This window comes from Oreochromis niloticus, linkage group LG3, assembly GCF_001858045.2.
Source record: "Oreochromis niloticus isolate F11D_XX linkage group LG3, O_niloticus_UMD_NMBU, whole genome shotgun sequence".
Taxonomy (NCBI): domain Eukaryota; kingdom Metazoa; phylum Chordata; class Actinopteri; order Cichliformes; family Cichlidae; genus Oreochromis; species Oreochromis niloticus.
In genome coordinates, this window is record NC_031967.2 from 32,506,833 (window position 1) to 32,522,612 (window position 15,780).

At 39.0% G+C, this 15,780-nt stretch overlaps 2 protein-coding genes across 22 annotated transcripts in view; one reads left to right on the plus strand and one right to left on the minus strand.

The window, feature by feature from the left end:
• The first annotated feature begins 6,038 nt into the window (after positions 1-6,038).
• On the plus strand, positions 6,039-9,186 carry leap2 (liver-expressed antimicrobial peptide 2). The gene is made up of 3 exons (XM_003457723.5): positions 6,039-6,455; positions 7,221-7,408; positions 7,739-9,186. The coding sequence occupies exons 1-3, from the start codon at positions 6,378-6,380 to the stop codon at positions 7,791-7,793; spliced, it is 321 nt and encodes a 106-aa protein (XP_003457771.1). The 5' UTR covers positions 6,039-6,377; the 3' UTR covers positions 7,794-9,186.
• Positions 9,187-13,770: 4,584 nt separating this feature from the next.
• phka1a (phosphorylase kinase, alpha 1a (muscle)) overlaps positions 13,771-15,780 on the minus strand; it is a 32,243-nt gene continuing 30,233 nt past the window's right edge. For all 21 annotated transcript variants that reach the window (XM_013265703.3, XM_013265704.3, XM_013265701.3 and 18 more), the window contains one exon: positions 13,771-15,756. In XM_013265703.3, the coding sequence (XP_013121157.1) occupies positions 15,583-15,756 (174 nt within the window). In that variant the 3' untranslated portion in view covers positions 13,771-15,582. The remainder of the gene's footprint in view (positions 15,757-15,780) is intronic.

A 15,780-nucleotide genomic window follows, 5' to 3' on the forward strand; every position in this document is an offset into this window, starting at 1 on the left:
AAGTCAGCGACATGTGATTATAATTTCTCTGTAACTGGTGCATAAAGCAAAACTAGGTTACAGCTGGTAGTGATGAACTTAAATTCAAAATTTATAGTTTTTACAAAAGCGTGACATTTAGCTTTTGTTGCATAACTCAATGAATAAATAAACTTTGTTTGAGTTTGTTTGAACATAATGGTCTCATTCTTATGCTAATACCAACACAAAAACATATGACCGGGGCCCTGTCACAGCAAAGTTACAAAGAATATTATGAACATGTTACATTTATGTTATTAAAAATATTTCATTTGGTAACAAAGTAACCACAATCTTATACAAAGTCTTAGTCACTTTAGCAAAAAGCATCGTATTTATGTTTGTTTTGAGACATGTTACAATGTCATGTATATGACATATACACATATAATGTTGCAGTTTAGTGAAATTAGGACTAGTTACAGTTGCGATTGTGTGTGTGTTTATAAGAGTACTGTCCACCTTCTGATCTCAGATCTTGTTCTGATATCGTTGAATGTAACAATGTGGGACTGCACTGAATTAAAAACAAATAATTCAATAAATCTGCATTCAGTGTTTAGTATTTTGGTTCACCTTTAAAAATGTCAAACTTACGGATAAAGATGTTTGTCTATTTGGCAGGTAGAAACATTAATCTGGACTAAGTCAAACTCAATGGATGAAAAAGGTTTTTTTAAAATAAAATATTAAGTGAAAGTTAATAACAATTATTGTTCTGTTAGCAACTTAGATTAGTCTCTTTTTCTAGTTGCTGATTGCATCAGTATAAAGTCATGCAGAGGACAAATCCGGGGAGCCAATCAGAAGACAGTTGGCTTGAACAGAGAGTGGTGTTAAAGGGAGGTAAACTCAAACTAAGAGGCTCCATCAAAGCCATTGAGAACCTAACGAGTTGAAACTGTGAATCATGCAAAGATCCTCTATTACAGTCTAGAATGAAAGTATGGAGCTGGGAATGATACTAACAGTTCCCCCGTGAGGAGCTTTTGTGTCGCAACTGTGATTTTTACTGATGAGCAGTTCTTAAACTACTTTATATTTTTGTAATATAAACTTATCAATTCAGGAAACAGGTGTTTTTTGTCCTTTAAATGCTTTAAATTTTAAATTAACTAAAGGTTTAAGACTCCATTTGGGCCAGAATTAAAAACAAACTATATTTAAATATGTATATAGATGAGTTGTCGATGTGACAGGTAGGTTTAAGAAAGAGCCTGATTTTTTTTTTTAAATTATCCTAACTCTGGCTCATTCTACTTCTGATTACTTTTTAAGAGAGAGATAAGTGATAAGCGCTGCCACTGCTGAACCTTCACCATATTTACTTATCAAGCATTTATTGACTTCCACTCAAGGCCTTCCCACATTTATATTGCCTTCTGGGTAACCCATTTCTGTGAACACCAGCCTCCACAGTCCACATGAGGACTGAATGCTGGTCAGATGAGGTCATGTCTGCAACCCTTCGATCAGGCTGTCCAGTGGAATTCAATCCAAGTTGAAAGTTCAAGTATCATTGCCTAGTCAGGCTTTTTTTTTTTCCAGAGCTGATGACAGTGGCCTGCCTGTGCTGGAAGAAAAACTGGCACAGTCACACCATGAAGGCTGAAGCCAGCCGATGCGGTTTCAGTCTGCAGCACAGGCCACGCTGCAGCCTCCCACAGAGAGACCCTGACATGATGATTAAAGTTCACTGGATTTACTTTCCCTTTGTAAGAACAGTAAGTTATGTGGAAACTGTGTTTTTTGGCAATGAACATGAGCCAAAAAAGCCAAACAAACACATCAATTACAGCACTCATTGTATTGTTGACACTGCTGATCAGGAAGGACCTGACCTGCTAACAAAAGCCGATTATAGTTTCTCTTCTTGTGTAGCTTAAAGAGAGTGTTTCAGGGTTTTTCAGTGACAGCAAAAGCTGGACACTGTTTCACATGAACACAGGACACAATGAAAATTGAAATTATCACAGTCAGAAAAGAAATCGATGTTCAGCTTACATTTAGTTTACATTCATAGACATGGATGTCATGGTAATTTTGAGCTTTTAATGAGTTTTTGAGGGTGAGATTATTGTACAGCAAACATCTTTAATTACTTTAAAAAAATGAGAATTGGATGCACAAGTATATTTTATTTGTAATATTCAATACATTTAAAATATAGTCAATAGAAATTTGCTGTATCACTACCTTCAACACTTGAGGAAACCACAGGTGAAGTTGCAACAAAACGCCCCTGAAGCAGATGCAGCGACAGTGTTTGTTGGGTTGTGTGAAAGTGTCTGATTGCATGGTGGAGGCAAGGTACATTGAGGTTGAGTTGCATCATTCAAAATTGCAGGTGGGTCCTAACGATTGAATCAGATGAACTGATCATGCCATAGAGCAGGAATGTCAAAGTACAGCTGGTGACATTTCATTAAAGAAAAACCAGTTCATAAAAAGGCACAGAAATCTTCTCATGTAAGCTGTTTGTAAGCAAGTAACAGTGTTTTAACCCATTCAATCCATGCATTTTGTTAACTACTTATCCAATCCAGAGTTGTAGGGGGACTAGCGCCCGGCTGTTTTGCGGAGAGAGGTGGGGTAAACTCTCGACGGGTGGCCAGACTGTTTGTATTCTCTTTTTTCTTGTCTTTACAATTCAAATAATTTGTCTAGACTGAAAAATACCTTTAACTTTCTGCACATCCTCACTCCCTTGTAGAGTTATGATTGCCTTGTAGCCCACAACAAAGAACAGAGTTACACTACCAACTGGATAAGGCTCAGGAATGTAATATCTATGTGTGTGTGTACGATCTATGTAATACCTTCAGTGTGTGTAAATCTGTACAAACGTTGCAGTGCAAAATGGTACTAAACCAAGAATGCAAATGAAAAAAACCAAGGAGGCTGACCTGCAATCTCCACATAAGAGCTCCTGCAACACAAACACAGCAAGAAGGCCTGATGCTGAAACATGCAGTAACCACATCCACATATTCCAATGCATTGTATCCTAACATGTTGAGTAAGTGATTACTTTATTAATATTTGCACATTTTGTGACTCCAGTCAGTGAACTAAATTGTACCTACGGCGAGCAAATTGTGGCCCAGGCTGTAGGTTGAAATTTTGGCTTGCTATTTTGTGTCTTTGCCACAAAAAGTCTGAAAAATACTGCTTTGCACTACAGTATATACATGTAGGGGAAATTTTTGTCAAGTTGTAAAAATCCCCCTGGTAGCATGTATACATATTTGCAAAGTGTAATGCAGCTGGAAACAGTTTAGTGATGTATTATTAATAGCTGTAATATAATCAGAAGACAAAGGACACTACTTTAAATACAGTTTTTATCTGCCATGCTTAGGAGGAGAAATTTACACGCCGCTTTAACTTGTTCCTTTAAATATTTAAACCAGTTGCTGATAACCAACTCTTGGCACTGGTCCTGCATCAGCGCAGCACAGCCGACACAGAGCAGGCGTGGAATAACAGTCTTTACTGTTCTCCTCCAAAGCCCTCAAGAGCGTCATCTGTCCCTGAAGTTTCTCTGCTGTCAACACGATGAGTCACGCTTGGCGATAAATCACGACGCAGATGTTGTGAGTTTATGCCGCACTGATTCCTGTCAGTCTTGTGGGCTTAATGGTGAACAGCATTACAGGAATCTGCACAGTAACTTTCCACTACATCTAACCTCAGATCCTCTTTATGAAATCCACCTCCACTTGTTCTCTTTTTTGTTTCGTTTCAAAGTATTTTTAATCCTGTTTCTGCTGTGAAACATACTCTGGATGGATTTACATTAAATGTTTCCAAAGGTCAGGCTTAGTGCAGTTTACCAGTGATTATTTGAATCCACATCCAGATGAAGATCAAGGAATTAGATGTTAATTAGGACTCTTTACCACTGTGTGATATTTTCTCATTGTTTATGCAGGGATTTTCAGCCTTGGCAGAAATACGTCTCTTACTTCTGTTTTGTTGCAGTATATCCCATAAGATAAGTAGTCCAAGGGTTGCTTTCGACACACAGGTAGAGACGCGCCTGCTACTTTGTACCTGTGTTAACACTAATTCAGTGAAAATACAAACTACAGACTAAGATTAGCTTCACTGACTGCACTTTAGAAGGTGGAGATCACAAACATTAAACTTACTTTTTTATTTATTTATTTATTTTTAAACAAAAGCTCAAAACCTGTTTTATATCCAAGTGATCATATACTGACACTTGGTTTGGACTCCACATTGTAACACACTAGATCAAACTGTAGTGTCATTTTCAACATCTAGTTCAGTACAATGGAGTTCATCTGGAACGCCTCCACATGCCATGTCACACATGGTTATAAAAGCATAAGCACATGCTGTAAAGCTGTCTACACAGTACGCAAAGAGACAAAAATGAAAGTAAGAGGAACAGAACGTCACATTTACACTTTCAATTTAAATTTCAGATATTTATCATTAAACAATTAAGTTTAAAACACTTCTGATAAAATTTATTTTAACTCCATTTAAACCTTCTTCTGATTATTTTTATGAGACTGATAAGTGATAAGCCTTGGCACTGCTGAACTTCCCCACATTTATTTATCAGGCATTTATTTACTTATTATCTCTGTGAGCCAGAAGCTCAGAATTTAGACTCCTCTAAATGCTCAGTTTTAGTCTTTTTATTTTTTTAAAATTGGATTTTATGATGTCAGCGAGAGCGTACGTTCTTAATACAGTTAGCTTAGGTGTATAGCTCTGGCTCAGAGCACAGAAGCCCACCCACCTGGTGGATAAACCTTCTGTCTTCAGCCAATCAGGGGAAGGTTTGTTTAGAGAGAGGAGAGTCGCTAAAACATCTTGTTTTAGACAGAAGAACTGTGTGAGAATCATGCACATCCACTTGATTAGACTCATAGAGGGGATAAAAGACAGGCACATCTTCCAAGGCTGAAAATGTGTTAATAGACCTCTCTGCTGAGTCATGCTTGTTATTAATCTCTGTCTCTCTTCCACAGCATGTCCTTAATCCTGTCTTCTTTCTCGCACCCCAACCGGTTGTAGCAGATGGCCCCACCCCTCCCTGAGCCTGGTTCTGCCGGAGGTTTCTTCCTGTTAAAAGGGAGTTTTTCCTTCCCACTGTCACCGAAGTGCTTGCTCATAGGATGTCATTTGATTGTTGGGTTTTTTTCTCTGTATGTATTATTGTAGGGTCTACCTTACAATATAAAGTGCCTTGAGGTGACTGTTGTTGTGATTTGGGGCTATATAAATAAAATTGAAATGAATTGAATTGAATAAATGAATCTATTATTTTGTAAGCTTCTATCATTTTTACAGCCAGAAAGATAGATAAACCAGGGGATGGCTTTTGGCTAATGACTTGTCAATTACAAGTTTTTTTTTAGATAGCTGTTCTTTATTCTGAGCTTAAATGTGTAAAAGATAAAGAGCGAGACCGTTTACATATTCTCTTTAAGTCTGATCTTTTGTCTTATAATGATGAATAAAATGTTCTCTTTTTGTCGTTTTAAGAAAATGAAATTTTAATTTTGGTGTTATTTTAATCTTGGCCGGTGTGGAGTGACTGAGAACATCTGCATACATCTGTCACACATATCACATGTGGCGCGTCCCTGCTTATGTAAACCCCACCCTCATAAGTTTGCACCAGCTACATTATATAAGGCCCTCTGTACGAGTGCATGATGTCAGTGTCCCTGGTATTCAAATATGTATTGCAGAACACAGATTGATAAAACCTTATCATCCTCAAAGTTCATTCACATGCATTGAAATAGAAACACACATAAATTTAGCAACCTCTATCAAATGAGTTTGACCCAGCTGTCCTTGTGTTACCGTCACGTGGGCCATGTATGGTGCCTCTGTGCTCACATTAGACACAGAAGGAAAAAAAAATGTGTTTGTCTTTGTAATAAGAAAGGACTTTCTCTGAACATACTGGACGCATCATGTGACGTTTAGACTGGATAAGAGAGGCAAAGAGATGAGATGAGGCAAATGGGGTGGACACTGCATGGACTGTGACTCCCTCTCCCGCCCTCACTGCTCTCCCTCTCCAGGGATCAGGCCCTGACTATATAACAGAGAGCCGAGCCCTCCTGAAGTTCGCTAAGTCAGGCTCACTTGCAAAGACTTATAGGTTCCAGATTCACTTCTTCTCACTTCTGGAAGTTGGTAGGGGAGCTTGAGTCCTCCACAAAGTCTTGGAAATCAGGGAAACCACCAGGTTGAGGCTCAGCAACATAGCTAAAGAGAAAGAAAGAAAGAAAGAAAGAAAGGACGATAAAAGCAAAGAATCTCCGTAGACTTACCAGCAAACATCCCGGTCCACTGGAAAGATGCAGAAGACAGGCTTCTTCACCCAAAAGAAAGCAGCAGCAGCACTGTGCATTGTCCTGTTAATGGTGGCTCAACAGGTGAGTGGAGTAAATTTAGTAATAACCACAGATGTGGTGTTAAATTTACCCTCTTCATTCTATGCTGTCATCAGGAAACATCCATAACCTGATTATGACTATAATTGTAATCTGGGCAATCAGAACATGTAACTTTTGATTTTATTCAGTTGTTTCTCCAAGTGAGGAAAAACAAATCAGCTTAAAGTCCAGTTTCCCTTTCTTTAAAGTATAGAGTGATAAGTTTGTTAGACTATGGTTACATTAAGAAGCCTCTAATGTATTCATCTCTTATAAGTCTATCAGCAGCATCTTTCACTTCCATTAGTTTTGGATTTAAAGCCTTTTTGTGAAAGCCTGCTTTGAATTTGCCCACTTTTCATATCAGGCATGATTTCACCTGTCAATGATACAAGATACTGGATATCACTGACATTTCACCATGTCTCCTCCAAACTCATATTTTCCTCTGTGGAGCGTCCATAGTTAAGAACTAAAGTGTAACTGAAAGGGTTTTCTCTCCTGCTGGTTGTGTTTGATCCTCTCTTTCCTTTGCTTCTCCCTTATTTGACTTCCTGTCAGAAAAAAGGAGTTCTTCCTCCCCACGGTCACCAACACCAATGTCTTCAGTGTTCAAATTAAGTCACTGAGTCACTTAATAGTTGATGAAGCTTATGTCTTCCCACTGCTTTGAGTCAGAGTACACTGGACTACATCAGCATCAGTCATCAGTGGGGTTCCTTTTAATGAAGATTTGTATACCTTTCTATCCCATCTGTATTCCAGGTGTGTGCAGGTCCTTTGGTTTCACAGGACCTGTCCAGCTTCCTCCAGAGTGCAGATCTAAGGGGGTCAGATGTCGTCCATGCTCCAAGGAGGATAGCCCGGATGACCCCGCTGTGGCGGATCATGAACAGTAAACCCTTCGGAGCATACTGCCAAAACAACTATGAATGCTCCACAGGGCTCTGCAGGTAACTGTGCTGACAAAAGTGCAAAATAACCAGGCTGTGTAACAGAAGAAGCTCGAAATTTAATGTGGAAAGAAAAAAGGAAATGTGGAGATTTTTGTTAAGAAGCTAACTTCAAAAAATCCACTGGGATGATAAATCCTGCAAAATGAAACAGATCTTTTCTATGGCAGCTTGTATCTGCCACTCAGTATATTTATATTTTTTTTCCATAAGTCTCAAAATTTCAAAATGTTATTTTTAATAACGTGAACACTTAAATACACCTGATTGGAAATTCTGGCAAAAATAAGCTTTCATACTTTGTTAACATCTGCTTGTGTTTTGTTTTAGGGCAGGACACTGCTCCACGATGAACCGTTCGGCATCGCAGCCGGTGAACTATTAGACGTCCGAGGACACAACCAGCATGTTCAACTGACGGGTTCTGATAACTGGGAGATCAGCTTACCCAGGCTTCTTCTTCTCCTTCTTTTACTTCTTTATTTTAAATCAGAATTTGTATTTATTTTCCAGTAAAATGATATCTAAATTTTTTAAATGCACCTGTCAGGCAGCTACTGCTCCACCTGATGCATTTCAAATTGGGAATTGTCAGGCCTTTCAAACCTTAAGCATTTGATGACAGTTTAACCACACAGAAAGTTGTATTTCTGCAACTACTGAGCTTTTTTTTATTATTATCTCTTTGTCCTACTAGTTACCCTGGCCTTGAACTGATCCCACAGCTGATATAACGACGCTCGATAACAGCGTTTCATTTACAACCCATTCCTTCACAAATATCATAAAACAGCAAAACATTTTTAAAGGAAATTTGTAATTCTGTAACTCTGAGCAGATGCGTAGTTTCCACATTTTTATGACTGAGATGTAACTGGTCGTGTTTTCTAGCGTGTGATAAACTCAGATTTTTAATGATACAACTTTATCAGAAGTAAATTAAACAAGGAGCTGTGCAGCAATGCCTTCTAGAAACTCCTCACCCTTACTTTTTTTTAATACTCGTAGTCATAATTTCTGTCCCCTTAATAACTGGACCAGCCTAGTTTAGTCCAAGGTTAAATTAAAAGGTTAAATGTAAATGAAGGATAAACCAATAGAGAACAAATGACGTGGAGCTGACCTTTGGCCTTTGAACACTACTTACTGTTGGGCGTTTTACATAAAGCAATGTTTGTTTTAGAAATCTTAAAAATATGAATGAACATAACTCAAGCATTGGCCACAGAGCCAAACAGGAATGCAAAACAAAGTAGCGGAAATGGCATAAAAGGGGATGGTATAAAAACTGAGAAGAGGTGGAGCAATGTCTTTATGGATTCAAGATAAAAGTTATTTAAAGTACACTCAGGTTCTTGACAAAAGTTTTAAACACAGTTGGATTAACTAACAGTTTCTGTAATGCTGATTCTGGTATTTTATTTATTTTATCTTTTTTTTAAATGTCAAAATGTGCCCATTTTCATTTAGTATTTTAAACTCAGTTTAGGATATTTCACTTTTTTGTTTTGTCCCATAACTGTTTGGGGTTTTTTTTGTTTTGCTTTTTAAAAAAAAAAGATTTAAAGCAGGAACGTTATGACGTCTACATGCTCAAACAATCTTAAATCTGCAAAGTCTCAACGTTGAGCTACCTGATGGGCTGAGTGTACAAATACTGGGAAGAGATTCCTCACTATGAGCTGCACAGCCTTGTTTTTTTATTTGCACATCTATGAAATCCTGAAATTTAAGAGGCGGTTGTAGCTTTAGCTTCAACTCACCTGCAGTTTACTTCATGCACACAGCAGGTGCTTGCTGATATTTTGTACACTCAGGTTGCACTTTTAAACCCAAATTATCTTTGTACTGTGTATTGCTTACTGTACTGTTTTACTTGCATCTGAAGGGCCAAAGATGAAGTGAAATAAAAGCATCGGACAAAAGAATCAATGACTCAAACATGTACTTTTGTACGCCGTTGCTTCGTGTCTTCTCATATACCTTTCACCTGGGACATAATGTGGACAGAGCTGACATTTGAATCCAAGGTAAATAAATGAATCTGCTGCCAGCGTTCAAAAGTCAAACAGCTGCTGGTGCACAGATATTCAGTCTTTCACAACGAGAGAAGCCAGCCAAGCGTGTGAGTGGGTGTAGGAGATAAGTCATGTTCATTTAAGAGGAATGACGCCTCCTGAAGGAGTTTTCCACATTTTAAGAAAATCTGCAGAGTCATCAGAAATGTCTGTTTGCATGTTTGTCTGCACATTCCTGCTGAGTTCACTTACAAGAAAACAGAATTTTTCCAATATTAATAATAATACATTTTATTTGAAAGCGCCTTTCAAAACACTCAAGGTCGCTGTACACAGTAGAGTAAAAAGCAAGATAAAAGCAAGGAGTTTACACAATCATAAAAGCATAAGACATAAACAAATTTAAAATAGCCGAATGGAGAGGTTATGTGGGATAAGCTATTTTTGAACAAGTGGGTTTTGAGTTGGGAGAGAAAGTAGAGATATTTCTTAAATCAGGATTTAGGGAATTCCAGAGTCGTGGAGCAGAGCAGCTGAAAGCCCTGCTCCCCATGGTGACAAGACGGGGGAGGGGACGGAGAGTGAAAGGGAAGAAGAAGATCTGAGACAACGAGATGGGGCGGTGATGTTAACCAGATCAGAGAGATATGGAGGAGAGAGATGATGAATAGCTTTAAATGTGAATATTCCAGCTTTCAGTTTAAGTTTGTAACAGAAGAGGAGCCAAGAGGACAGAAGACACAAATGGGTCCAAATTCATGCAGATGTAGTTTTTTTTTACATTTAATTTTCAACATTTTAAAAAATATATTTTTAAAAAGTTAATGTAAATAATAAGAATAAAAAATGAACAAGAAAACACTCCTTTTATTGATAGATGGTAATCCAAACTCTTGTCTTTTTAAAAAGTGCAAGTACATGTACTGGATCCAAATCCTTTAACAAGGATTGCCTTACCTTTTCAGACATTTTGTTTGACCTTTACTGTTTTAATAGGAGTTAAGAAGGGAAGGAGCAACTAAGTGCTGATAATTAAGTACACTTTATTGAGCATTTGTCAGAAAGTCGGAGCACCTCTATAGAAATCAGAACTTTTGGAAGTTTCCTCGCCTGGAGAATTCAAGTGTGTTAACACCATGATGCAATTTCACAAACTGTGCAACATTCTCGGACTCTACAGGCCTCAGTTAAAAGTTAAAGTTCATGACAGTACTGTTAGAAAAAGATTGAACAAGTATGATTTGTGTAGAAGGGTTGCGAGGAGAAAGCCTCTTCTCTCTAAACAGAATGAGGCAGCAAGGTTCAAGTTTACAAAACCGCATCTGAACAAATCAGAAGACTTCTGAAGCAATGTCATTTGAATGATGATGGCTGTAGCTCAGGTGGTAGAGCAGGTCACCTACTAATCGGAAGGTTGGTGGTTTGATCCTTGTCTGCTCCCGTCTGCAAGCCAAATATCTTTGGGCAAGATACTAACCCCAAGTCACTCTCAGATTCATCCATTGGAATATAAATGGGTGAAAGCTGTGTAAACCGCCTTGATTGCTCAGAGTAGAAAAGAACTATATAAGAACCATGAACCAAAGTATTCTAGAGTCAAATGTGAGGCCATCTGTCTCTCAACGTCCCAAGCAAATCTACAACAGGATGGCTGGCTGAAAAAAAAAAGAAAGTGGTGCAATGTCCCAGTTTAAGTCCAGACGTCAACCTGTGCATTAACAAATGTCCACACACCTCAATGTGCAGAAGCAATGCTGTAAAAAAGACTGAGACAAAACTTCTCCAAAGGTGAGGGACTGAAGAAGTCGTGCAGAAAACGATGGCAATGCTAAAAAGTGGTTCTACAAGCTACTGAATAAAGTGGCAGATTCAGCTTTTTTCACAGGACTGTATAAAAGATGGATGTAGATACCGTGACAACATCCACTGGTTTGGGAAGTCTGAAACTGAAGAAAAATCACAAGTTTCCACCCTGGATAATCCTCCTATTAGACTCTAAAAACAACCAAAATTTACAAAATGGACTTCATGCTTTTCAGAACGTCGTGAAATAAGTGAATAAATCAACCAGGCAGAGGTCTACTGAGGTCGGCACCCAAGACACTTACATTTCAAAAAAGTGTGGAGAGTGGAAAACCAGCATTGACTTTGTCCATGACTGATGTTCATTGGTGCAGTGTTGGAGTGTTGGCCACATGGAGTGCAGTATGAGCCATAAAATTGTGCTCATTGGGGTAAATTTGTGTGATTAAATCCTATAATTGGGTACGTTTGCTGATAGGAAGCCATACTGCCAGAGTACGACATCTGAGTTGTTTTAGAAACAGACTCCATCAAACAGATTGCTGGCACATGAGCGTAGCGCTTACAGCTGAAATGTGTTCATGTTTTTGGCAAACAATGAAGAACAAGAGAATTTATCACTGAGTGTTGGCATCAAGTTTTTTCAGACCACATCTGGTTTTGCTGTGTTTAATTAATCACATAATTCAGCGAGCAAGCTGAACAGATGACTAAGATAGAGGAAAAAAAAAGAGGTTTACATGAAATCGAAGCTTTCACTGACCATCATTTGATTAACCACAGAGACAGATTCGTGCCTGGCATCGGACAAGTGATCGGTTTGCACGTGTCTAGAGAAAATGTTCAGGCCTGCCGAGTGCAGTCCCTGTTTATCCTTGTCTGTTTGCTTTCCACATACATGTAACCCAGGTCATGTATTCTGCCCATGTAACAAGCCACACTTTAAAAAAAACCATGGTGTTTAGAGTTCAAAGCTCAGCAGCACTTAACATATTCAATCAGATAAATTAAGTATTTTCTCTTTTGAGGCTGTTTTATTTCAGGTAAAAAAAAAAAAAAAAAAAAAAAAAAAAAGATCCTGTGCTTAAACCATTTATAACTCTTCTCAAATTAGCTAAACCTTTCAGCAGAATTTGAAGAAATTACATCAATAATATTATGGTTATGTCTGTGGTTTCTAACTCACTACATTCACTCACCCGATAGTTTTTTTTGGTATACCTTGTTAGTATTTGGTTGGATGCCCCTTTTTGCTTTAATTCTTGGTGACACCGATTCATTAAGGTGCTGGAAACACTCCTCAGAGATTTTGGTCCATATTGAAAGGACCGAAACACACAGAGTTGCTGCAGATTTGTTGGCTGTACATCCACGATGTGAATCTTTTGTCTCACCACATCCCAAATGTGTCCGGTGACTGTGGAGGCCATTTGAGTAGAGAACTTGAAACTAGTTTGAGATGATCTGAGTTTTGTGACACGGTGTGTTATCCTGCTGGAAGCATCTATCAGGAGGAGGTCATGGACATGGTCAGCAACAATACTCGGGCTATGGTGTTGAAAAGATGCTAAGGAGCCATAAATGTGCCAAGGAAATATCTTCCACACCACCACAAGCAGTTCTGTATTTGGCTAGGGTCAGTGTCACTACTGGTAGCATGAGGCGATATATGGACCCAACAGCGGGTGCACAGATAGTCTGTCTCCTTGACGATAGCAAATCAACACATGCCTTTGCCAGTGTCTCCCAGCAAAGTCTGAGGAGCATGGAGGAGATTCCAGGAGACAGACAGATACTCCAGGAGAGCTGGACAATGCCAAAGAAAGTACTTAACCCATCAGCAGGACCGGTATCTGCTCCATTGTGCAAGGAGGAATGGGGTAAGTACTGCCAGAGGTGCAAAATGACCTCCAGCAGGACACGGGTGTGAATGTTTTCGATTGTTTGGTCAGAAACAGAGTTCATGAGGGTGGCCTGAGGGCTCGGTGTCCTCTTGCGGGCCCTGACCTCACTGCTGGTCAACGTGGAGTCTGATCTGCCACTGAGTACATTACGTTTCAGTCCATCCGACGGTGCCAGGTTGCACCTCAGACTGTCCAGGAGCTTGGTGATGTCCTGGTCCAGATCTGGGAGAATCCCCCAGGACACCAGCTGTCATCTCAGGAGCATTCCCTGACAAGGTCAGGCGTGTATACAGGAATGTTGACCATACAAGCTACTGAGTACCCCTAAGTAAATTTAATAAGAATGGACTAAGCCTGCCTCATTATTTTTCACTTTGATTTTTGAGGTGTCTTTGAATTCAGCCCTCACAGTTTGGTTATTTAATTGCTATTAAACTCTTTGGCATCCTTTCAATCTCAACACTTCCTTACTTCTTCCCTGTTCCTTTATCTTTTGGTTTGAGCAGCATATTCATATATATGAAGTTAAACCAACAAAGCACATGTAACAGGCCTGAAAGTTCAGGCAACTGTAAGATGGAGAGTGCAGTTTAAAAAGACCTACTCAGTAACATGACTGATTAAAAACACTCATAACTGATTTTGATTATTTTATTACAGAATTAGTTTCAAAAACTAAAAACAGTCAACCACTGGCTTGCTCATCGACACTCGTTCTGATGCGATCAGCTGTAGTTCACGTGGAGTGTGCTGGAACGCCACAAAATAACTGACGTCAGCTGATTACTGGACATTTAAACAGGAGGCACAATCAGGTATGTTCTTGAATAACCTTAATAATTTATTCCAGATTTGCCATCAATATCATAAACAGTGAACTATCGAAGAGCCAACAGACAAAATGTGTTCAAGTTTATCTGCAATTAATCTAAAAACAGAAACAAAATTACAGTTTCAGCAATCAGAGGAGAAGATTAAGGTAAAGAAAAGCATTAATACACTACATGCTGAAGAAAACATTCTGAAAAATTAATTCAATTCATTTATAGCTTTAAATAAAACAGCACTCCTGAAGTTTAAGTTACGCAAACTTCTAGACTCAAAGTACAACCATGTTAAGGCATCATGGCCTGTTTAAGACACCTGCCTACAGGAGCTGACTTTAATTAACAGTTTAGACCTAAAAAAATAAATACTAGTTTTTTTGTTTGCTTTCCATTTGTAATACACCGTACAAGCACACAGGACTGGAGGTATACGAAGTCGGGTGAGTCTTAGTGGTTGAGCGACCAGGTGAGGTAATAAATTAGGAAGTGTTAGAAGATTAATTTGAATTTTACGAACTTCATGTTTAAGTCACACAGGTAACAGTGGTTGGAGGTGAAAATGTTTAAGGTAGTGATGAGCGCAAGAAAAGAAAAGAAAAAAAAAAAAGGGAAAACTGTATTTTCTGGCCATGTTGATTATAGCTGGGATACATTTACATTCATTTCCCCAGAGTGAATTAGCATATTTGGCTCATTTTTCCCATAAATACATGAAAAAAAATGAGCAGGGGATGGAAATAACTGCAAATTAACTGCTTTAACTCGTTCCCCCTTTGAGAACTACTATGGATAACCCTCGTTTCTCTTGTCTGAACTGTTTGTCATATTTCAGGCCTGTCTTCAGAACAAAATGACTGGGTGTGCATCAGAAGGCAGTGGGTAGCTTACTAGGGCTACCCCTGGAAAACCAAATGTGCATTAATCCGCAGCTGAAAATAGCTCCCAACAACAAGATGCATTATTTACCACAGTTTTAGTAACATTTGTAAATAACTACTGTCCTATGATGTTTTAGGAAATTTATTTAAATATCTGACCAATTTTTATTTTGCATTAACACTGAAAGTTTAAGTACGGTTTATGAAACAAGACAAAGCAATCCAATTTTGAACCAGTGGATGATGCGAACTCATACTAGTTAAAATACTTCAGCTCTGGCAAGGGGTTAATCAAAATTGCTGATTCCAAATTTCACTTTTACTCTTCCTCCTCCTAACGTTTGCCATTAGCAGTGAACATCTGTGGATTTCCATCACAGCTTTTTTCAGGTGAGTAACACGTGGCATTTGAACGCACTGCCAGACTGGCAGAAAGTAGGAAACTGCTGGTGATTATTGAGAGTAAAAGAAACACAGGAAGTCACCACCCTGAAAAGAGAAGCAGACGAGGCTAGCTAATGTGGCTGCTACAGTTTGTGCGGCATTCTGTTGCTTCGGTACGAGCAATGGTTGAAGAGGACGACTCTTCACGTAAAACTTAAAAATGCACCAGCTGATCTATCATCTGCATTAACACAGACGTGGTGACAACATGAAGCGAGGCTGTTATGTTAGTTTATGTAGTAAAAAAACAACAACAACAACAAAAAAAAAACCAACTAACTGTTGCACCATCTCGTCTTCTCACTGTACGGCACACGAGCCGCTGGGCAGGAAGTCCTGCACGTACACCGCCACAGCCTTTGTGAGGTAGGTCATGCTCCCGAAGCGGCCGCTGGGGGCGCTGTCATACAGCAGCCTGCATATTCCTGTGGACGGTTCCCTCTCCAGGATGTGCTCCTCTGCTCCAAGGTCCCTCTGCAGAACAATGGAAGGAGAACA